Genomic DNA, 25,291 nt, shown 5'->3' with positions numbered 1-25,291 from the left:
AAGCCCCCTAATTTCTTCTTATTGTAATTTTTCTTATCATGTATCATTTCTTAAATATAAACATAGATCTTTGCTTTTGGTTTTAGAATCATTTTCATAGCAAATTACTTAAACTGAATGCTCCTTAACTAGTTTCAGTGCTCATCAGTAGACCTTATAGAGCATGATTGCCCACTTTCACAATTTAGATTCATGAAAGAAAATGTTTAGATATTTTAGCTCTTGCTTTGAATCTTCCGATATTACATGTTATTTTCATAATGGAGAATGACTTTTCATTGCTTTCACCTATGACCAGCAACTTACTGGGGTATGAAATTCTCTCTTCTTTCAAATCTCTTTAGTAGACCTTGATCCTTGATTTACTGTCTTAAAAAAAAAAACAAATTATAGACTCACAGGAATTTGCCAAGATAGTATAGACAGATCCTATGGACCCTTCATCCAGCTTCCCCCAATGATAACATTTTATACAACTACAATATAATATCAAAACCAGGAAATTAACATTGGCACAATACTATTAACTGGAGTACAAATTTTATTCAGATTTCACCAGTTTTTATATGTACACACAGTGTGTGTGTGTGTGTGTGTGTGTGTGTGTGTATAGGAGTAGTAGTAGTAATTCTGTACAATTTAATCACATGTGTAGATTTATGGAATGACCACCCTCTGGCCCATTGGCCTCTGATGGAGAAGTCTGAGGCCAGCCCAGATCATCTCTTTGTAATACAGTGATCTTTCTACCCTCGTTTTGATGCTTGTTGGACTCCTGTCTCTGCCTTTTCCATTTAAAATTTTCATCAGAGTGTAGCTCAGTGTCCATCCTTTCACTTTAATTTTGCCTGGTGCTTGGTGACCATTTTTGATCTGCAGTGTAGGTATTTCCTCCTGTTGGTTTTCTAGACTCTCTTTCTCAAGAACACTGATTTTGAGTGTGTGCTCTGTTCGCTGTCCTCCATTGTTTTCACCATCTTTCTCATGATTTTGGTCCCTTTGTTCTTCTCTACCTTTTGGGAGAACTTCTCATGTTTGCTTTCCACATCACTGATTCAGTTTCTATTGAATCAGGGCTGCTTTGTATGGTTTCTAATGCAGATAGTAATGCTATTGTATTTTTAGATTGATTCTTAGTGTTCCTCATCTCATTCAGTTCGCATTTTCTTTCTCAAGCCTCTTGGCCAACTGCTTTTTTTTTCTTCTTATTTTGCTATCTTATCTCATTTCACAGACTGTGTATGTTCAAAAATTTTCTTGAGAATACAAGGTGATGCTCTTGAAAAATTATTTTTGCTTCTTGTAATAAATCTTTTTACAAGTTTGAAATGCTGTGCTCTCCTTGTTTGTTTCAGAATCTTTTCATAGACACCTTGTGGATTTTTCCCCCATTTCCTGAGTGAGGTGGACTAGTGTATCAGTTTAGGGATCCATCAGCATGAGGGGAGCGGAGTGGAAGCTCTGTCATACTCTCTGCCTCATTCATTTCTGTCCAGGTTCGGGGAACCCATAGCTCCTGGGGCATCTTTCTCTTTGCTCTGATCTTTACCCGGGTGTGAGTTGTGGTATCTCAGATGCCCCTGTGACACCCTGCCTGCTTCAAATGCTTCTGAGGCACCACAGACAGGGGTGTCCAGTTGGTGGGCTTTCTACCTGCTCCGTAGCCCACTCTCCCCTCTGGATTTGCCGTTTCAAGTAAGGGGTGCCAGAGCCCTGCTTCTCAAGAACCCAGTCTGTCCTTAAGAGGGAGAGATGCTATTTGGCTTATGGTATTTTTCTTCAACCTAGTCCCATCTGCCAAAATTCCTTGACATTTCTGGCATGTCAGTGGCACCTCTGTTATTTCCTGTATTGGTGCAGTCCCCTCGGCCCCCATCTTTATATTCTCTTGGTCATTTTAATGGGAGTAATGGAAACAAGTTTAGATACATGTGTTCTTGATGCCCTTTTTCCCAGAAATCCACAGTGCTTTTTAATGAAACCTTTACAATCTGATTGGTCATATAGAGCAGCAGAGTGAGGAGGTAGAGGAATAGTTTATTTAATTGACAAGGCAGATCTGTACTCTTTGCAAATAACAATTCTAAAGTCCCATAAAAACTGGATAATTAAGCAGATGGGTATCTGACAGTTAACAGAATATTTAAAAAATGAGATGGCTCAGAAACGTTATCTTCCTCCCCCAGGTGAAGAAAGCTAACTTGAAAACGTGGCTCATGGCCTCATTCTTCCTGTCTTTGCCTGGATGGGAATCCCTGTAGGAATGGTCCAGCTCTGGAGCTGCATTCTCATCTTTCTTACAGAAAATGCTTAATTCTCTGAATTAAAAGGAAAAAAGTATACATTTCTTGAATTAATGGTGAGCCAGAATGATAATCAAATGATGTCTTTTAGCTCAGCACTGTGTTTCACTTTTTCAGATGTTATTCCGCAATTAGTTTGTATCGTCTCGATTTGGAAAGTAAGAAACTGAAAGCTGAATTTGAGTAGTTGAACATCTACTAAGGGAAGAGTGAAGAGGAGATAAAATTCCAAACTGTGCAATGAGAGAGATCAGACGTGTTTTTTTGTGGAGCATTTACTTTGTGGAATAATTGGCAGCCTTTCTGGAGAGGGTGTGACCCTGCATTCTGCTCTCATGGGTTCAGATTATGGCCTTGGTGATCATGCACTGGTCCTAGGGGATGGCCCTGTGAGTTCCTTGTGACAGTGACATAGTTAGCTTCTAAGTTGTGTGGTATGGCCCACTGAGGCAAGTGTGTCTCTGACTTTGATCTCTACCGTCTCACCAGTGCTCTGGTGCCTGAGCTGGTTCTGGACCAGGCCTTGGCTGTGTTTTGATTGGCATAGACTCTGGGGCTTGATTTTTATCTGGAGTCATCTGGATAATTATTTGGGGACCAGTTCCCTAGGAGTTCCCTTCAAAACCAGACAAGTATACGAAAGGAAAAAAACATCCAAACCAGATAGGATTCAAAGTAATGCCTGTGGAATCTGCGAGAGCAGGGCTTTATTAGCTGTTTATGGTGCTTGCTGAGCAATCCCCAAACACTCATACGCCAATGTAAAATCAAAACAAAACAGGAACATAGGACTGGGCATAAATGATGTTTGGATTAACTTTTCTTGTCTCCTTTACTAGAGTAATCAAGAGTTGACTCTGCTGAGTTTCTTTACTATGGAGATCTTATGAACTTTTATTTGCACTCATTTTCACTGGATTTTAAATTCCTGTGTTTGATTTCCTTCTCGTGTTTCTCCATTGTGCCTTCTCTACATGTTGATGCCCAGTAATAAGACTGATGGCTTTGCCCATCAGTCCCCTTGGGGCCAGGCAAACACACGAATTACTGCCCCCAAGACAATCATCCATTGAAACGAACTCAGTGTGCCCCCCACCATGTTCCCCAAAGGCTGAGTGGGCTAAGGTGGATGTGTAGTGTGATTATCCTGGAGCAGTGGAAGAGGCACATCAGAACTGGGCTCCATCAGAATTTTTACTGGGACAGGCTTTTATGATGTCGAGCTTTTCCAAGTTTTATCCATCAATGCTGCACAGCCTACATAAATTAAGGGGGCTGCTGAGGCATTTGTGGCATCTCCACCATGTGCAGATGGTGCTTTGCTTCTATTTGCATCTCTTTGCTTCTATTTCTCTCTCTCTCTTTCTCCGTCTTTCTTCCCTTTCACTGTCCTCTTTCCATTCCCTTATTCTCATCCATTTTCCTTGACTCACCTTCCTTCCTTCCCTCCTTCCTTCCTTCTTCACAATTCCATTATCACACCTAAAACAATTAATGATAATACCATAAAATCATGGAATACCAGTCATTTTGCAGATTTCACTGGTTGTCTTATCAGTATTTCTTATTCTGTGGGTTTGTTTGCCTGCACTTCTGCTGGCCTTTTCTTCCCCACCCTCATGTCATAATCATGGTTTGGAACCAGTACTCTCTTTTCATCCAAAACACGCACCCTTTGGACCATACCTGCATGAGTTTATTTTCAAAGACAGCATGATTTGTATGATTACAAAGTGAAAATTATTATTGCTTCAAGACCCTTACAACCTCGGAATTTTATTTACATAGAAGACTAGACATTCGAAAGGAAGGATTAAACTCCAAGAAATAATGAGGGTTCCAGGATAATAGAAAGATATATTTTTAACGGTTTTTATTTTAAAAGAATTTAAAGAATAGCCTAAAACAAAAAGAATTTAGGGGAAGTGATTGCCTGAAAACCTGGTTGGGAAGATTCCTGTTGTCAGAGCTCGGGGTTGTGGTTGCCTTGACAACGTGTAACAGGCCCTCGAAGTGTTTGACTCTCTGAGTCCTCTTTCAAGTCCTTACAGAGGTGAAGCAGTTGGTCTGGTAGATCTCTGACTCTAGATTACTTTCTGTCTCTCAGAATCAGAAAATTAACCTTTTTCCAGAGGTTTTTCTTTTGGTTGGGAGGGAAGAGGCAACACCTTTGTTTTAACTGAAATGAATTGGCAGCATATCTCTAGTGCTTTCATTTCAGGGAAGGTTGGTGCTGGTGCATAAGGGTTAGTGTTCAGAATTGTCATCATCTCGAGGCTGGGAACCACGTCTCATAATGAATACCTAGCACACATGCAGCTGACCTCATGCACAGCTGTGCAGCTCAGTCCTTACCAGCCTAAAACATGGAGGGAAGTTTTTCATTGCCTCAGACAGGATAGTGTTCTTGGACTCTTCAGCCCTAACTAAAGAAGGAGGTCTCCTGGGGCCGCTCAGCAAATGTGGCTATGCAAGGAAGTAGTTTGTTTTATCCTCATCCCCAGTGGTGGTCATGAGCCCTATCAAGGATGTACACTCTGGCTAATGGGAATAGAATTTACCAATTTAATGCTTGTTAAATGCTTCTAGGAGATTGGATCTTGGATGCTCATTCCAGAGGCTTGGGTTTTGGTGATAGGCTTTACCATTCACACATGGTGGGCATGATCTATTGCCCCTCTGAGCCTCAAGTTCTTATGGTTATTAAAGAGATTAGATCACTCTTCAAATACTGTAGAAAATAAGAGTACAAAACCTCTTTCCCCATGGCTGAATCAGGTCTCCAGGTCAGTTTTGCATAATGGCCAGTACAACCTTTGACAGAACAGGTTCCTGTAGGTGTACAATGCAAGGTGCTCTAAGCGTGTGGTTCAAGATCACAAGGTCTTGAAGATGAAGTTGTTACTCCATGAAAATAACAAGGATAATTTATGTGTGTGCTTATACCAGTGGTTCTCAAACATTGGCGAGCATCAGAATCACCAAGAGGGCTTATTAAACCACAGATTTCTGGGCCCCACCCCCAGAGTTTCTGATGCAGAAGGTCTGTGGTTCTGTTTTTCTATTCAGAAAAAAAGGATCTTAGGAATGATCGTGCTCCCAAACCTTATTAGGTAGGAATCATAAGAAGACCTACCATCAATTTTTTCTGACATGTGGTAGAGCGTAAATGAATAATAAAAACAAAATTTTAAGAAATAGGCAATGTTTTTGCAAATACAAGATTATTTTTATAACTTCTTTCACTGTGAAATATTAGACGTGGATAGACTAAAGCAAAAGCATATATGTAAAGCTTAACGCATTATTGGAATGTACAGCTACCACCTAGGTTAAGAAACAGAACTTTGCAGCACCCAGCAGTTCTCTGTGTGCCCTTTTCCAATCACAACTCCATATCTCCCCACTACCACTATCATAGGGAACCTCTGTTCTGACATTTATGATAATCACTGCCTTGTTTTCAGTTTTACCACCTACATATAGTTTTCATAGTTACATAAATGAACTCACATAGTATGTGTTCTTTTGCGTCTAGCTTCTTTAACTCAACATTATGATCAGAGAATATTCTCTGCATGATTTTCTGGAGGAAGAACATTCCTGTGTGTCTCCTGTACTCTCAGTACTCTACTACAGCACCTTCACTTCTGACACCAGATGTGTGTCCTACAATTTAACTCAGTTCTGATACAATCTACATGGAGATGGTGTCAGATCCCACAGGTTAAAGGCTTAGCCCTACAGGACTTTCCCCCTCCCCCACTTCTTATGCCAATTACAAGTCCAGGTTGTTACCTATGCTTCTGACCAACTGCCTATAAGTCAGAGGTTCCCACAACCCTTCCTTGATTAATTTGCTAGCAAGAATTCATGAATTTCACAGAATTCAGGAAAGCAGTCTACTTACTAGATTAGTGATTTATTACAAAGGACATCAAAGGATACAGATGAACATCCAGATGACGAAGTATATAGGATGAGGTCCAGTAGGGTCTCAAGCACAGAATCTTCTGTCCCAGTGGAACTGGGATGGGCCACCCTTCCTGCACGTTATCATCCAGAGGCTCATCAAATCTTACTGTTCAAGAGTTTTTATAGAGCAGGGATGGACTCCCTGACTCTCCGTTTGAACTCCTCTGTCACTGTCCCATCAGGGAGAGGGAGGGGCACCTCATTACTGCTGGTTGGAGTAGAAGTCCAGACCCCACCCCTGTGGTCTCCACTGACACCGCCAAGGGTTTTTTTTTCCTAAGTTAACTTGCATTTTATTTTATTCTTATTGAAGTATAGTGGATTTATAATGTTGTGTTAGTTTCTGCTGTACAGCAAAGTGATTCAATTATACATATTTACATTCTTTTTTTATATATATTCTTTTCCATTACAGTTTATCATAGGGTATTCAATATAGTTCTTTGTGCTATACAGTAGGACCTTGTTGTTTATCCGTTCTGTATATAAAAGCTTAGTGCCCAGCAGGGGTAGGAGAGTCCCGGCTTTCCACTCAACCTCCTCTGATGCCACACTGATGCAGAGAGAGATTGGGCTGCCTTTTTATTGCCTCCCAAGGTTGTAAGTCTAGACTCTCCACTGAGCCCTTGCTGGCGAGGGTAGGACTGTCATTTTTTTTTCTGTGGTGTTGACTAAGGTAGAGCAATTATTGTCTAAATTTTCTCTCTTGCTAGGCTGTCCCTTTCCTGGTACTCTGGCTAAAGAGAGCAGGCTTTTCTTTTTTCTTTTTTCTTCTTTTTAATTTTTTGTCTATACTCCTTGGCATTTCTGGATTACTGGCTTCATTAGCTCCAATTCTGGGACTTATGAGAAAATCCGTGGAACTCACCACTGTGTCACTCCTCAGGTGCTGAGGTCTCTAATTAGTCTACCTTCTCTTCTCAATTTATTGGACTCTATGTTTGTTTTATACATATATATAATATTCAAGGTTTTTAGTTGTACTTAGTGGAAAGAACAGGGAAAAGTACATGTATTCCATCTTCTCAGAAGAAGACAGCATATATAGTTTTAAATCCCTCCTTCTTCCTGTGAGATTCTGATCTGCACTTCCCTGCCTGTAATCTTTCCCTTAAACATCATTGGACTAAAAGATCTTCAAAATAATTTTCTATACTATTTTCTAAGTTTATAGTTTTATTTCTTGCTCTGTGTCACATAGGAAATCTTTTAAGCTGTGATGGGTTTCTACTACTCGTTGCTTATGGCGCTTGCAGGCAGCAGAGCAGCTCATTTTGGGCACTGCTGTCGCTTTTGCATCCTAGGAATTGATGAATTGATATTTCCTCTTCCTCTGGATCCATGCCCGTATCTAACAAATAGCCTTCACATTATTCAGGAAACCTAGAGAACTCACATCTCAAAAATATCTTTCAGATGACTCTGCCCTGTTGATCCTGAAACTTTCAAGTATATTGCAGATAAAATTAATGTTCTTTTCCTTCCAGAAAAATGGAACAGTTGTAAAGAGCTGGTTTGGCATGGATAGTTGAAATACTGGCATCTCCCCAAATAGACCGATAACAAACTGCAACTCAAACCCATTCATCTTATCTGTAGTTTAATGGAGGGTTTTCGTTCCCAACTGTCTAGTTAGAAAAGCTGTCTGTATTGTTTGACTGCCTTGATGAAATTCTTGTCAGCTGGCAAAGAACAGTTACCAGGAAATTAGGCAAATTGTTGCTTCTTGTCCGATTATGGATAGTTTACAGAATCTTGTGCAGTTTGTAGTAGGAGGCAGCTTTCAGGTTACCATAAAAATGACAATGCTCAAAAAATAATGGTCAAGGGACTTCCCTGGTGGTACAGTGGTAAAGAATCAGCCTTCCAATGCAGGGGACGCGGGTTCGATCCCTGGTTGGGGAACTAAGATCCCACATGCCTCGGGGCAATTAAACCCACACGCCACAACTACTGAGCTTGCGCGCTTCAACTAGAGAGCCCACGTGCTGCAACTTTAGAGCCCACACGCTCTGGAGCCCACGTACCACAACTAGAGAGAAGCCCATGTGCTGCAAACGAAAGATCCCTCATGCCTCAACAAAGATCCTGCCTGCTGCAACTGAGACCCAATGATGCCAAAAAAAAAAAATAATACATAATGGTCAAGAAAATAGCAAAAGAGGAGCTTACTGATGAGTCTGATTTCAGTTCAGAAAGCGTCAGTTGTCTTCAGAACTGCAAAGACCATGATTTCCCTTCACTTAATACTCATTCTCTAAATTGGCTTCAAGAGCACGTAGAACATGAACTTTTCAAATTACTTGAAAATTTAGCTGTAGCCCTAGATTTGAAAAACAAGACCTTTAAGAATAAAATACATGCTCTATAAAAGCAGAGTGTCTAGCATTTGTCATTTTCAATTGTCATTAAATGCTCATTTTCAGTCTAAAGTTAGTCCTGAGATGAAGAAACATAATTATATAAAAATGAGTTCTTAGACAAATGTTTAGGTTCATGATTAATTAATTACCCTGATATTAACACCTGTTCCCTCAGTTCTGCAGAAAGGAGGAGAACAGGGAAGGTAAAGGAGTCCAGAGGGAGAAACTCAGCCAAGATGGAATTAAACAGATGGTTGAAGGAAGAGGGATGAGAAGATAAAGCCAAGATGAAGTGGACAGTGAGGCTGAAGAAGCCTGGGCAGTGGCAGTCATGGGGGGTAACAAATAGTTTAGGAGGGAGGAAACAGTGGCCGTGTGGTCTAGAACAGGGACCACTGGCTGGGCCTGTAGATGACAAAGAGTTGTTGGGAAAGATGCAAATGCAATGGAATAAAGCAGAACCGGAGAGGTAGGAGGGATGGGTCTAGGGCCTGGAATGCCTATAGGAGGTAAGGTGGGTGATGGATTGCCTCTCTTTTCTCTCAGAGACAAATGGGAGTGAAGGGGATAGGAATGGGGCTGACAGTTCAGAGAAACTGCTTAAGGGAGGAGGGACTGTGAAAAGGCTTAATGTATAGGTAGATGGCCTGAATCTTCATGCCCCCTGACCCAATGCCCATATGTTGTTGGTACTCAATAAATCTCTGTGGAATAATTCAATGAGTGAATGAGCAAACAGAGCCCTGAGTTGGATGGAAATTCCCTTCTTTTTGTTCTCTGTACCTCCATTTTCTATCATGATAGCCAGTTATTGAGTCTCTCAGGATAAGGACTCGGTAATGTAGACTCTTGGTGAGTGTTTTCTCATTGGTGGATTAAATGGGGAGAAACACAGAATTCTAAACCAGTGTTATACCAGGGAGCTGAGAAACTGATCTCAAGTGTGTCTCCTTTTGAAAAGCCATTTGTTTTTGATGTTGTAGAAGTTGGTAATGGAGGTAAACGTGGTTCTTCGTTTGCCTTTAGAGGTTCAGAGGTTCTGCAGACAGGTTTCTTAGAACACTGGGTTCAGTGTGAATTGGAGTGACATTTCTCATGTGAACCCCTACTTGACAACATTTAATGTGAATAAGCCAGACTAGTTCCAAGAACAAAGGCATTCTATTGATACTTTTTTAGAAAACCTGTTATATTTAAGAAAACTTGCAAGGGTTCTGTCTCAAAGCTTTAATTTGTTTTTTAAATATAATGACACTTGACATCCTGAATTTTGTTGTATTTGTTGCTTTAATGAAGATTTATTGAGCAGCTGCTATGCATAAATACTGGGCCAGACAGTGTTGGAAAGGCAGGCTGACCCTCTCCAGATTCCTTGATCCTCACAACAGCATCCCAGTTTCCAGAGGAGGAAAGTGAGGCCCAGAGAGATGAGTCATTTGTCCAGGGTTACCAGTGAGTCCACAGCAGACCCACAGACTTGAGTCCAGTGCTCAGACCCTGGTCTTCAGCCTGCCTGCCCTTCACTCCTTCCATCCACTGCCCTTCACCTGCCTCCAGGAGCTGACAGCCTGTTTAGGAAGGTGAACAAAATTTGGGGACTTAAATAATAGGGCCAAAAAGTTTGGGTCCTAAAAGATGGAGATGTACTTGGCATTTAAGACTCAGCCAGGCAGGAGCTTGTGACCAAGATGGCAGAGTAGAAGGACGTGCTCTCACTCCCTCTTGTGAGAACACCAGAATCACAACTAGCTGCTGGACAATCATCGACAGGAAGACACTGTAACTCACCAAAAAAGATACCCCACATCCAAAAACAAAGGAGAAGCCACAATGAGATGGTAGGAGGGGCACAATCACAGTAAAATCAAATCCCATAACTGCTGGGTGGGTGACTCACAGACTGGAGAACACTTATACCACAGAAGTCCACCCACTGGAGTGAAGGTTCTGAGCCCCATGTCAGGCTTCCCAACCTGGGGGTCTGGCAACGGGAGGAGGAATTCCTAGAGAATCAGACTTTGAAGGCTAGTGGAATTTGATTGCAAGACTTCGACAGGACTGGGAAAAAGAGAGACTCCACTCTTGGAGGGCACACACCAAGTAGTGTGCGCATCGGGACTCAGGGGAAGGAGCAGTGACCCTGGGGGAGACTGAACCAGACCTACCTGCTAGTGTTGGAGGGTCTCTTGCAGAGGCGGGGGGTGGCTGTGGCTCAACGTGGAGACAAGGACACAGGCAGCAGAAGTTCTGGGAAGTACTCCTTGGCGTGAGCCCTCCCAGAGTCCGCCATTAGCCCCACCAAAGAGACCGGGTAGGCACCAGTGTTGGGTCGCCTCAGGCCAAACAACCAACAGGGAGGGAACGCAGCCCCACCCATCAGCAGACAAGTGAATTAAAGTTTTACTGAGCTCAGCCCACCAAAGCAACAGCCAGCTCTACCCACCACCAGTCCCTCCCATCAGGAAACTTGCACAAGCCTCTCAGATAGCCTCATCCACCAGAGGGTAGACAGCAGAAGCAAGAAGAACTACAATCCTGCAGCCTGTGGAACAAAAACCACATTCACAGAAAGATAGATAAGATGAAAAGGCAGAGGGCTATGTACCAGATGAAGGAACAAGATCAAACCCCAGATAAATAACTAAATGAAGTGGAGATAGGAAACCTTCCAGAAAAAGAATTCAGAATAATGACAGTGAACATGATCCAGGACCTCAAGTGCACACGGAACATTCTCCAAGATAGATCACATCTTGGGTCACAAATCAAGCCTCAGTAAATTTAAGAAAATTGAAATCATATCAAGCATCTTTTCTGACCACAACACTATGAGATTAGAAATCAATTACAGGGGAAAAAACGTAAAAAACACAAACACGTGGAGGCTAAACAATACGTTGCTAAATAACCAAGAGATCACTGAAGAAATCAAAGAGGAAATCAAAAAATACCTAGAGACAAATGACAATGAAAACACGATGATCCAAAACCTATGGGGTGCAGCAAAAGCAGTTCTAAGAGGGAAGTTTATAGCTATACAAGCCTACCTCAAGAAACAAGAAAAATCTCAAATAAACAATCTAACCTTACACCTAAAGGAACTAGAGAAAGAAGAACAAACAAAACCCAAAGTTAGCAGAAGGAAAGAAATCATAAAGATCAGAGCAGAAATAAATGAAATAGAAACAAAGAAAACAATAGTAAAGATCAATAAAACTAAAAGCTGGTTCTTTATGATGATAAACAAAATTGATAAACCATTAGCCAGACTCATCAAGAAAAAGAGGGCAAAGACTCAAAGCAATAAAATTAGAAATGGAAAAGGAGAAGTTACAGCAGACACCACAGAAATAGAAAGCATCCTAAGAGACTACTACAAGCAACTCTATGCCAATAAAATGGACAACCTGGAAGAAATGGACAAATTCTTAGAAAGGTATTACCTTCCAAGACTGAACCAGGAAGAAATAGAAAATATGAACTGACCAATCACAAGTAATGAAATTGAAACTGTGATGAAAAATCTTCCAACAAACAAAAGTCCAGGACCAGATGGCTTCACAGGTGAATGTTATCAAACATTTGGAGATGAACTAACACCCATCCTTCTCAAACTCTTCCAAAAAATTGCAGAGGAAGGAACACTCCCAAACTCATTCTATGAGGCCACCATCACCCTGATACCAAAACCAGACAAAGATACTACAAAAAAAGAAAATTACAGACCAATATCACTGATGAATATAGATGCAAAAATCCTCAACAAAATACTAGCAAACAGAATCCAACAACACATTAAAAGGATCATACACCAAGATCAAGTGGGATTTACCCCAGGGATGCAAGGATTCTTCAGTATACCCAAATCAATCAATATGATACACCATATTAACAAACTGAAGAATAAAAACCATATGATCACCTCAATAGATGCAGAAAAAGCTTTGGACAAAATTCAACACCCATTTATGATAAAAACTCTCCAGAAAGTGGGCAGGAGGGAACCTACCTCAACATAATAAAGGCCATATACGACAAACCCACAGCACACATCATTCTCAATGGTGAAAAACTGAAAGCATTTCCTCTAAGATCAGGAACAAGACAAGAATATCCACTCTCACCACTATTATTCAGCATAATTTTGGAAGTCCTAGCCACGACAAGCAGAGAAGAAAAAGAAATAAAAGGAATACAAATTGGAAAAGAAGAAGTAAAACTGTCACTGTTTGCAAATGACATGATACTATACATAGAGAATAGTAAAGATGCCACCAGAAAACTGCTACAGCTAATCAATGAATTTGGTAAAGTTGCAGGATACAAAATTAATGCACAGAAATGTCTTGCATTCCTATACACTAATGATGAAAAATCTGAAAGAGAAATTAAGGGAATACTCCCATTTACCATTGCAAGAAAAAGAGTAAAATACCTAGGAATAAACCTACCTAGGGAGACAAAAGACCTGCATGCAGAAAACTATAAGACACTGATGAAAGAAATTAAAGATGATACCAACAGATGGAGAGATATACCATGTTCTTGGATTGGAGGAATCAATATTGTGAAAATGACTATACTACCCAAAGCAATCTACAGATTCAATGCAATCCCTATCAAATTACCAATGGCATTTTTTACGGAACTAGAACAAATCATCTTAAAATTTGTATGGAGACACAAAAGACCCCGAATAGCCAAAGCAGTCTTGAGGGAAAAAAACGGAGCTGGAGGAATCAGACTCCCTGACTTCAGACTATACTACAAAGCTACAGTAATCAAGACAATGTGGTACTGGCACAAAAACAGAAGCATAGATCAATGGAACAAGATAGAAAGCCCAGAGATAAACCCATGCACCCATGGTCAACTGATCTATGACAAAGGAGGCAAGGATATACAATGGAGAAAAGACAGTCTCTTCAATAAGTGGTGCTGGGAAAACTGGACAGCTACATGTAAAAGAATGAAATTAGAACACTCCCTAACACCATACACAAAAATAAACTCAAAATGGATTGGAGACCTAAATGTAAGACCGGACACTATAAAACTCTTAGAGGAAAACATAGGAAGAACACTCTTTGACATAAATCACAGCAAGATCTTTTTTGATCCACCTCCTAGAGTAATGGAAATAAAAACAAAAATAAACAAATGGGACCTAATGAAACTTCAAAGCTTTTGCACAGCAAAGGAAACCATAAACAAGACGGAAAGACAACCCTCAGAATGGGAGAAAATATTTGTAAATGAATCAACGGACAAACAATTAATCTCCAAAATATCTAAACAGCTCATGCAGCTCAATATTAAAAAAACAAACAACCCAATCCAAAAATGGGCAGAAGACCTAAATAGCCATTTCTCCAAAGAAGACATACAGATGGCCAAGAAGCACATGAAAAGCTACTCAGCATCACTAGTTATTAGAGAAATGCAAATCAAGGCTACAATGAGGTATCACCTCACACCAGTTAGAATGGGCATCATCAGAAAATCTACAAACAAACACTGGAGAGGGTGTGGAGAAAAGGGAACCCTCTTGCATTTTTGGTGGGAATGTAAATTGATACAGCCACTATGGACAACAGTATGGAGGTTCCTTAAAAAACTAAAAATTGAATTACCATATGATCCAGCAGTCCCACTACTGGGCATATACCCAGAGAAAACCATAATTCAAAAAGACACATGCACTCCAGTGTTCACTGCAGCACTATTTACAATAGCCAGGTCATGGAAGCAACCTAAATGCCCATCAACAGACGAATGGATAAAGAAGTCGTGGTACATATATACAATGGAATATTACTCAGCCGTAAAAAGGAACGAAATTGGGTCATTTGTTGAGACGTGGATGGATGTAGAGACTGTCATACAGAGTGAAGTAAGTCAGAAAGAGAAAAACAAATGTCATATATTAACGCATATATGTGGAACCTAGAAAAATGGTGCAGATGAACCAGTTTGCAGGGCAGGGAATGAGGCACAGATGTAGAGAACAAACGTATGGACACCAAGGGGGGAAAGTGGCGGGGGGGGGTGAGGGTTTTGGTGGGATGAATTAGGAGATTGGAATTGAGATGTATACACTGATGTGTATAAAATTGATGACTAATAAGAACCTGCTGTATAAAAAAAACAAGTAGGGGCTTCCCTGGTGGCGCAGTGGTTGAGAATCTGCCTGCCAATGCAGGGGACACGGGTTCGAGCCCTGGTCTGGGAAGATCCCACATGCCACGGAGCAACTAGGCCCGTGAGCCACAATTACTGAGCCTGCGCGTCTGGAGCCTGTTCTCCACAACAAGAGAGGCCGCGATAATGAGAGGCCCGCGCACCGCGATGAAGAGTGGCCCCGCTTGCCACAACTGGAGAAAGCCCTCGCACAGAGGCGAAGACCCAACACAGCCATAAATAAATAAATAAATAAATAAATAAAACCTTTAAAAAAAAAAAACAAACAAAAAAAAACAAGTAAAATTAAATTAAAAAATTTTTTTAAAAAAAGAAGAAGACTCAGCCAAGCAGGAGCATGGTGCACGAGGCCTCCCTTTCATTCCCTTGTGGCCTGAACAGCAGACTGATTCCACCCCAACACTGTGGGGAAGGGAGCGGATGATCCTTAGATACCCCTGGGGCCCCTGGCATCACCATTCTCCTCTCATCTGTGTGCTACGCATTTGCCAAGTACATTACCAACATTTTCTCATTTAATCTTCGTGTCTATCCCAGGATTTGGTCCAATTATTGGCTCCTTCTACAAATGTATTAGTTATCTATTTGCTGCATAACAAATTGCCCCAGAACTTAGTAGCTTGAAACAATAAGTATTTATTATTTCATCATTTCTGTGGGATAGGAATCCAGGCATGGCTTAGTTGTGTCCTCTGGCACGGGGTCCCTCATAAGGCTGCCATCAAGGCCAAGGCTGAGGTATCATTTGAAGGCTCGGCTTTGGTGGGATCTGCTTCCAAGCTCACTCATGTGGTTTTTAGCTGCTGGACTGAGGGCTGGTTCCTTGCATTTGCTGGCAGAAGCCTACCTTAGTTCCTTGCCACATGAGCCTCCATAGGGCAGCCCACAGCATGGCAGTTGGCTTTTTTCAGAGCAAGAGAGAGTGAGAAAGAGACAAAGAGAACAACGGCCAAGACAGATCCACAGTCCCTTTGTAACCTAATCTTGGAAGTGACATCCCCTTACTTGCTATATTCTATTTGTTAGAAGCAAGTATCTAGGGCTCAGCCCACACTCGAAGGAAGGGGATAACATAAGGGTGAGAATACCAGGAGGCAGGGATCATTGAGGTCCCTCTTAGAGGCCACTTGCCACAACTTATGGGGAAAATGAGGTACAGATATGGACAAGTCACTTGCTTTGTATCACATGGCCCCTAGGTGGGATCTGAGCCCTAACCTCCTGATTCCAGGACACTGCATGCCCTGCCCCCACCCCACTCTTGCTCATTACTCGCAGGCAAAGGTGTCTACCTGGCCCTTTACACCCTTATAATAGCAACTTAGAAGGTGGGTAGGCCATCCTAGGCCTCTTACCTAGAGATTGTGGACAGTGAGCCCTCCTCCCCCGTTATATTCCCCTGTGGTTCTGCCTTTAGGCCAGATCCTTCCCTTTGGAGCCTGGGTTGTTGGAATTGGTTATATGGATACTTACTAAGGTTGTCTGGGGGCCTTGGAGGTGGCCATGTGGATGCCCCTTTGTGACCCCAGGACATCTGTCTGTAGATGGGCCATCTCTAGTTCCTTTAAACTCTTCTGTGTGAGTCTCGAGGTGTGTATTCCAAGTATGTTGGAAAGCTCCTCACCAGGGCAAGGGTCCCATTGCTGTAGACCTAGCTCTTTGGTTTTCTTCTTCCTTTGAATCTAAAGGTTTTCTAGGACTGTAAAACCATAGGCGAATTCCCAGAGTAAAACACAATCACTATACAGCATCAGTGAAGTTCAGAAAACTTTATAATTTTAAGAAAATCACCCACAATCATCAGTGTCATCCTGAGGCAACCCAATGTTTGTTTATATGTTGGCATTTTTTCTAGTATTCTTATCATTTTTCCCTTATATAGTTGAAACCATAAAACATACTCCATTTTGTATCAACTGTCATGTTCCCATGTCATTAAAAATTATATATAGTTTTTATGAAAGTCAAGGATATAACATTTAAAATATTTCATTATGTCTAGCTTTAGTGCAACTTGTACAAATATTCAATAGAAAGACAGCTATGTGAACATTTATAACAGAAGTTTAACTACATGTAGTGTGTGTTTGGTTCATGTGGCTTTCCGTGTTTGAAAAGATCTAGCGTGAAAGTCTTACAAAAGTTGGGCTGACACTGAGGGGAAGAAATCATTCGGGGTCGTACAGTCATCAAGTCACTCAGACACATGTTTGGATCCTAATTTTGCCTCCTACTTGGCTATGTGATCTTAAACAAGTTACTTAGAGACTCAGTTTTCTGAAAGGTAAAATGATTTATTCATTCAGCAGCCGTTTTATTAAACATCCATTGTACCAGGTACTGTTCTAAGCTCTTGGAATATATCAGTGGGAGGAAAAAAGACAAAAACTTTTTTTTTTTTGCCCGCACCACGCGGCTTCTGGGATCTTAGTTCCCAGGCCAGGGATTGAACCTGGGCCATGACAGTGAAAGCGCCAAGTCCTAACCACTGGATCGCCAGGAAACTCCCCGACAAAAATTCTTTCTTTAATGAAGGAACCTTACAGTTGACTGGGAGTGGGAGGAGGGGAGACAAAGATAGGCAATAAACATAATAAATAAGTAAATAATATAGTATGTTAGGAGGTCATAAACGCTACAGAAATAAAAAAGTGGAGCAAGGTAAGGGGTGGGGGACAGGACGGCCAGGGGTTAATTGCAATTTTAAGCAGGGATGTCAAGTCTACATTTGATAACCGTAATAACTGACTGCTTGCATCATAATAAGAACTAACTGAGATGTTTCTAAACTGCCAAAATGGGACCCAGTACTAGGCAGCGCCTGGTAAATGTTTGCAATTATTACTGCTGTTGTTATTCCTAAAAGAAGATTCACTGCGGTATTCCTTTATCTAAGAGTGCTCCAGCCTGTTCCTCCTGCTTGATTTACCCAGACCTCCTGGGAGCACACATTTGAGTCAGTCTGGGCACAGCCTGGCTGTACTTTCCAAGGTGCTGTTTCACTGCCTGGTGCCCCTCTGAGCCCAGAGACCTGGGTTCCTGTCTTGATTCCGCCACCCAAAAGCTGGGCAGCGTTAGGCAGGCCACCCCCTCCTCACTGAGGTGCCGTTTCCTCGTGTGTAAAGCAGCATTCGTGGCACCGCTTCACAGCGCCACCGTGGGGCGTGGGATGGGAGAGGAGAGGAGGGGAGAGCGGGAGGAGCAGTTTGGGAGCACAGAGCCGTGTACAAATGTGTCCTGTTATTTACTGATTAAGACTCCAAGCCAGGGCTGTGCTGCGCGGTCTGCCTCCACTCTCTATGCCCCCTCCTGCCTGAGGATCCTTTAGGAGCCTCTAAGTGAGGAATTAGTCACCTTCCCCCGTATCTCTTCCTGTGAAGCCCCAGGGGAAGGCCAGGCCACTCTTGTTGGTTTTCTGCAGCTTCCCTTCCAGAACCAAGTCTCCTCTGGGAAGAGGGCTGAGCTGTCAGACAGCCTTGTATTTTTAAACAGATGATCATTGAGCACAGTAGTTACCTAATCAAGTTTCTGTGTCTGTTGGGTGGAGGTGGTTATTTCTTATTGTTTTCTTATGTTTGTTTTGTGAAAACAGAGAGTGACGATTGACTGTAAGGACGAAGAGAATCTGTGTTGGGGCAGGCCTGAGGCGCACAGGAAGGGTTTGAACCCAGGACAGGCTCCTGGAGAGACCCTTCTTAGCACAGTGCACTGGGGGCCCTTGTTAGAAATCTCGTATGGACTACATTGTGCCCTTAGCTCCTGTCGAAGCCCAGTTCATTAAGTTCCATGAAGACACAAGGGCAGGACAGAGGACCCTGTCACTTCATGCAGAATTTGGGAGGGAGATGTATTTGGGAAGAACCTCTCTGCAGTGGTTCTCCACCCTGGCAGCACATGAAATTTCTGGGGGTGGGGTGAGAACTAGGCACCAGTAACCTTTAAAGCTCCATTTCAAGGTGCAACCAAGTTTGAGAGCCAGTGCTAAGTTTAGAGGACTTCGTGCGGGGGTGGCCATACATGTCCTATTCCGGCAGATTTTTCTGGTGAGCCTCCCTCTCCCTTCTTCCAACACAGCAGGTGCACTGAGCTGTGGACTGGAACCTTGAACCATCACCAGTGAGGAACATCTGATGCAGGATATATATTTACTCCTAAGCTGTGCAGTATGAATCCTGAGGCAGGTTTCTCCAGCCTTTAAGCTGTGCTCTGCTTTCAGAACCCCTCCCCTTCAGAATTAGAGAACCTGGGAAGGAATAAAAGGCAAGGCCATTACCATACATTTCCTTTTGATCCGTTGCAGTAAAGAGCAAATGATAGAAATGCACAGAAAAGGTATGTGAGTACCCCCCTCCCTCCTCTGTTTACAAGATTGGTTGTTTTGGAGGCAGAAGGCTCTGGTGAGAATGAGGAGAGGGGAGACGATGCTGGAAACTGTGATGCATGGTGGTGGCTCACCTTTCTTACTGCGTTTATTTTCCCGGTGTACACGGCCACCGAATGACTGACTTGATAAAATGTTGCCTCAGGTTTTGGTTTGCTTCATTTTCTTCAATCCTGATAGCTGACCTAAACATTGTGAGATTGCAGTGCAAATTACATGCACGATGGCTTTGAGTGGTTCTGTGATCTGGGACCAATCACTGTCAAAAGTGCAATGGGAGCAAGTAACAAAGACCCAGCTAAATCCTGCCAGAGCAGAAAGGTGGGGCTAGGAAGTGACCTTGCTGGCTCTCCCTGCGGTGGGCATTGCCACCAGAGGTGACTGGGAGCAGCCTGGTGTGGATTTCTCTGTCGGGGTCATGTGTTTTGGTCTTCCCCTCATAAGCACTATCTCTTTTTAGTCAGAAAGCCAACATTTGGTAAGGGATGGTGATGGCAAGCTCTTCTGCCCCCAGTCCCTTCCTCTGCCTTTCGCCCTGTCCCAGTAGCCCAATGAGGGCATCAGCCGCCTCTGAGAGGGCTGTGCTGATGCAGCCAGCCTCACTCCTCTCGTCACACACTCTGGGTCAAGCAACGGAAGTGGCACCATCGATCCCTCATGTGTGCCCAGCGTGTGCTTTACACACATCATCACGTTTGTCCTTACAGCCCCTCTGACAGACCTCATCACCCCTCTCTTCTAGACAGGGAAACTCAGCTGTGGCTACAAGGCTAATGATGATGCAAGGACTTGAACCCAGTCAAATGGCTGCAAAGTGGGTTATCCTTCCCTTGGATCACTCTCTCTCTCTTTTCCTGGAGCAAGGAGTGTCAGCCTGAGGAGACCTCAGTGAGGTACACAGCAGTCAGTCACCTTCACAGATCAAATGCTGTTTTCTCTCAGGGACGATCCGGTGGACGTCTGCACCTCGGCCTTCTCCTGGCCATTGCCGAGCACTGTGTGCAGGCAGTCCTGGCAAGGCTGGCTTGGTTATTAATCTGTACAGTCACTGAGGTGTGGGTGGCAGGCCTCAAAGGTTCACGTTTTGATCCTTGCTTGTGTTCTGGGGGAGTGTCACCTTCTCTGTTGGGCCCTGGGTTTGGCTGTGAATGTGCAAAATATTTCTAATGCTAAAACAGTGTGGAGGAATGAGTCTAGTTGAGATTCCAGATGCATAAGTTTGGTCTCTTGGCAGCTAGATTGCACTTTCTAGAGCTCAGGGAGTTATAAAAGTTGACATCTTTATATAGATCTATGTGCAGCGTGGCCGAATTGCAGTTGCTTTTGGAGCTATAACTTTGAATTACCTGACTTTTTGTTTTAAAAACAAGGATGCATTCACGTAGGTGTTGGCTTATTTGGAAAGCAGGGCAAGGAAGGCACAGGAATGAAAAGGGATTTGGGAACACAGGGAACAGCCCTCGTTTGACTCCTCTGGTGGTCTCACTGAGAAGTCTTACCAAGATGGTGCCGTCCCACAGCTTGGGGACAAGAATCCCCGCCCGCAGACGTAGGGCTTCCCTCTGGAGGACAGGCAGGGCTGGGCCTAGACATTTGGGTACTGTGGGCTGGATTCCAAAGGATGATCTTTAAACATTTTGTTCAACAACTCTTTCATGGGCGGGGATAAACTGATGTTGTGTCAAGAAAAACTGTATGCCTCTCTAACTTCAAAATAGGAAATTTATTACATGAATTTATTACAGGAGATTTTCCAAGTCAGACAGCTACTCGGAGGTATATTGAATGATTTAAAATTTAGTTCATAAAGGCAGTCACTCTTTCCCAGTGAGTAGCATTATGTGTGCCTAACAGTTTCAGACCTGTGTCTGCCGGCACCCCAATTGCCAGATCTCCCCTCTGGTTGGTCTCAGCGTTGGTGGAAGGGCCGGTGGCTGCATCGTGCAGCGTTCCCACCTGCGTTGCATGATGTGCTCAACGGAGATGGGGTCACACCAGCTGGAGAGGGAAACCTAAGTTAATTTACTCCCGTTTCCACTCTTCCCAAGGACGTTTTATCATTTTTATGGACTGCCCTCCAGAGTTGCTTGGCTCATTCCCCTTAATCTGTGGTTACAGACTCAGACTAAAAAGATTGAAATCCTTCGAGTAGGGTTTCTCCCTTTGACATTATTGGCATTTGGGGCTGGATAATTTTTTGTTCCAGGGGCTGTCTTGAGCATTGTAGGGTTTTAACAGCATCCCTGACTTCCACCCACTAGATGCAATTGACAGGTCCCCCCACCCTCACCCCCATCACAGTTGTCAAAAACAGCAATGTTTCCAGTCATACCTGGGGAGCAAAAGTTTCCCCGTTGAGAATCCCTGCTTTAGGAAAAGGAAGGAAGGGGTCTTAACATCTTTGTGGGTGCTGAAACCCCAGAAGACCTTTGTCTACAGGGCTGGGTTTTAAATTAGTTCCCAAAGCCTGAAAAGGGAGTCTCTCAATTTCTAGCCAGTTGACTACAGTTAAAGCTTTTAAGCAGTTTAATTTCAGAAAGATGTGTTTGATGATTTTTACTGAGATGAGACATTAGAAGACTAGAAATAGCTGTTCGGGTTTTTTTTTTTTTTTTTTAAATCAGCAAATCAAGGGAGGTTCCAGAAAGGCTCTTTGACTTTCTCAGGAAATACTTTTCCGAGCAGGGTCTCTGACCTACCATGTTTATGGTTCTTGTGAGACTGGACTCCTGCTCTGGCATTTCTTCATGGAGTGGGCAGTACTGAGGGTCGTGGCTGGGCCCTGTGTGCAGCAGATGGGAATAAATGGGCAGGGGCGAGGTTCCTGTCCCCAGGACGTCCCCAGCCTCCTCTAGGCAGGAGACTCCAACACTTCAGTAGGAGGGGCAGTGCAAGTGAGGTAAACATGAGTTGAAACAGTTCTGTTGGGATTGGAATGACGGTTCTGGAGCCGTGGTTTTCGAGCTGTACTCTTTTAGCAGCTGATGTTACTTTTTCTTCAAATGACATGTGCAAAAACACAATATAAATAAAACAGGTCAGACCCAAGTTTGAAGGCAGAGTGAAAGAGGGGGCCTGTACCCCACCCACCTCATCTCACCTTGGAGCTGACACTTCCAAAGACAATGCACTTTGCATCACCCGTCTGACTGAAAGTGGGCTAATGCGTGGTTGGATAATCTTGTTTTTTTCTCCCCCTGACTGGATCTATCATCTTTTTTCTATTTTAGATAAAAGTAAATTTCAAAACTACAAACCTAAGTGAAGATTATCATGCTCCATTGCTGTGTAATTTTTACTCTCAATCTATGGAAACAGATTCAGGGGCTGAGAAAATACATATGTATATACATACATACATATACCTATTCATTAGGAGTATTTTGATATTTTGTTTTGAAAAACTTAAATATATAGAAAAATAGAGAAAAGAGCCCAACCCCTAGATTTAACAGTTGTCATTATTTTGTCATATTTGCTTCACCTATTTCTTTATGTCATATTTGCTTCACCTATTTCTTTAGACCTCTACTGGATAAGAATTTTAAAGAACATACCTACCCTAACAAGGTCTGGGAATATTTCCACCGCATTCCCCTCACCCCCACCCCATTCCCTATTCCAGTTCATCTTGCAGACCTGTGTAATTTGAATTTAGTTTGTGAAATCTCCATGAGGAATACAAATTTAATTCGACATGCAGACATCCCTATATCTATTTTGTTTATTCTTTGTTCAACACCAATTTGGGGGTGCCTTGATGTGTCGGGGCCTAAGCGTACATGATAAGCAAAATGAAACAGACGAAACGTAGCCCCTGCCCTGGGTTTTGTAAGTTGCTTGTCAGGAAAATGAGTTCTGTGCCAGGCTTGCAGGGGGGCTAGCTGGTGAGGAAAAGATGATGGGATGAGGATGAATTTGGAGGTTTGGGGGAGCAAGCCTGCCCACAGTGTGCTGGTCTGATTCTTGCATTGGTGAAGTGCTTTGTGTCCGACGCCCTGCAGACTTGATGTCCGTGGAGCCTCGGGAGCTGGTATAGGCTGTGTGTGCACATGGCTCAGAAATCACGGCTTTGGCGTTGGCAGGGGACAGCTACGGTGTGGGCAGAGCTGTTCGACTGGCTCATTGTTCACTCCCTGCCTTGTAGGGGCAAGTGGAGCCAGTGATCAGAGTTGAGTTATTTGTTTTCTAAGTGCTATTACTCCGCTATTATTACAGAACAGCATATAAAAGGACCCAGGAATCTCACATAAGAAATATCACCCACTGGGGACAGCAGGAGTTTACCTGACACCTTGCTCAGTTCCTGCTACACTTACCCTCCTGTCCTTGGCTTTAAACTCTCTCCTCATTTACTCATCTGAAGAAAGACTGGATTGTTTGCATTTCTGATAGAAGGAAGTATGCCTCTGTTAATAGCCCATGATGAATGGAACCATTTGAAATGTCCCCTGCCCTACATCCATTTCTCTGTTAGCTCTTTTTTGAAGTGAAAGAAGAGCACTAGAAGAGAAACGGTGTGACAGTGTAGAGGTTTTTATGCTTACTTGACTTCCTCAACTGCAAACGTTATTGGTTAATTAATTAATTAAACCTGATTTTAAAGATTCTATAGCACATGTGTTTTCAGGACAGAAAATAAGCTTAAATAAAATTAAGCTTCAAAATACAAGCCAGGTGATTTCTCACTAAGTTTAATATTTGATAATGCTTTTTAATGGGCCTTCCTAAGTAGACTACAGCATGATTCACATAATGGGATAAATGGAATATAATGAGTCTAAAAGAGGTACCAGTCCCCAGTTGTATATAGAAACACAGGTTTGTTTTCCAGTGAGGATCATACCAAAGCAGGCAAATATTCTTCTTGAATTTTGTGATTGCTTCTAAAATGAACTACGTTTATGAATTAGCTTTTTGGCCCCCCAAATATGTTTATGCTGACAAAAATGGGAGTACCCAATTTTGTACAATGTAATTCAGCTATTACTTGCATACATGGGGGGTAGTGCTGTACAAAAGACTTATGTCGAGTTTCTCATCATTAAACATGCCCTGGGAAAGGTGAGGGTGGCTTTCGATAACATCTCTCTTCCCAGAATAAATTGCTTCTTCCCTTACTTTGCAAATTGGTAAAAATATTATAGGTTGATAAATATTTTTGCAGTGTGATTGCTTTTCAAAATTGAATTGCAAAGCTCATGCATACGTTGGGAGAGGGGATATTTACAATGGCCTATACCTGATTTTCCCCCTCTTTGGCAGGAAATAACCACGTGTTTACCAGATTACTACAAATGGACTCAGTGTCTCTTTATTAAACTCTATGAAGCTGGACTGGCCTATCAAAAAGAGGTAAGTTAAAGTTAGCTATGCTTTTAAGATTCTATAAACCTTCTCCATCTTCTTAGAAGACATCATTGTTAAATAAGGAATAAAATAAACCCTATTTGCACAGTAACAGTGAAAATGAACACAACCTCACATTCATGAAATCAATCACAGCAGGCCCAGAGAGTAACTACTGTCTGGCTTATTTTGGTGCCTCCAGGACAGGGCTTGAGCTTCTTTCACCCTTGAATTCCCAGCACATAACAATGTCTGTAATGAAGTCAAGGAGGCTTAGGAGGAACACGTTTCTCAAATCCTAGCTACCTCTCATAGATGTGTGCCGGCTGGTGACAACCTTTAGGAATCATGGTTTCTCATCTGCTGATGGGTGATAATATCTTCCTTGCCGGGTCTTGGGAAGAGAAAGGTAATATTTAAAGAACAACAAGCACAGTGCCCACACTAGTGGCCTCCCAAGAAATGGAATGCTTCTTAAAACAGGAGGTCAGTAATAGTAGATAAGCCTTAGATGGTGGGAGTTGAGAGAAAGAGTATCATCACATGGCCTAGAACTGCACCGTCCAGTGTGATGATAGCCATTAGCTGCATGTGGTTTTTGAAATTTAAATTTAAAGTAAATAAGATTAAATAATATTAAAAATTCAGGTCCTCAGTCATACTAGCCACATTCATGTGCTGGTAGCTAGTGTTGGACAGCAAAGATATAAAACATTCCC

The 25,291-nt window shown here is 42.5% G+C and overlaps 1 protein-coding gene across 3 annotated transcripts in view; it reads left to right on the top strand.

Annotated features, from left to right (window-relative positions):
- LARS2 (leucyl-tRNA synthetase 2, mitochondrial) overlaps positions 1-25,291 on the top strand; it is a 268,263-nt gene that overhangs the window by 146,093 nt on the left and 96,879 nt on the right. For all 3 annotated transcript variants that reach the window (XM_007168883.2, XM_057554822.1, XM_007168882.2), the window contains one exon: positions 24,489-24,578. In XM_007168883.2, the coding sequence (XP_007168945.1) occupies positions 24,489-24,578 (90 nt within the window). The remainder of the gene's footprint in view (positions 1-24,488; positions 24,579-25,291) is intronic.

This window comes from Balaenoptera acutorostrata, chromosome 10 (genome assembly GCF_949987535.1).
Source record: "Balaenoptera acutorostrata chromosome 10, mBalAcu1.1, whole genome shotgun sequence".
NCBI classification, from domain to species: Eukaryota; Metazoa; Chordata; class Mammalia; order Artiodactyla; family Balaenopteridae; genus Balaenoptera; species Balaenoptera acutorostrata.
This window is presented reverse-complemented; position numbering and strand designations above follow the sequence as displayed.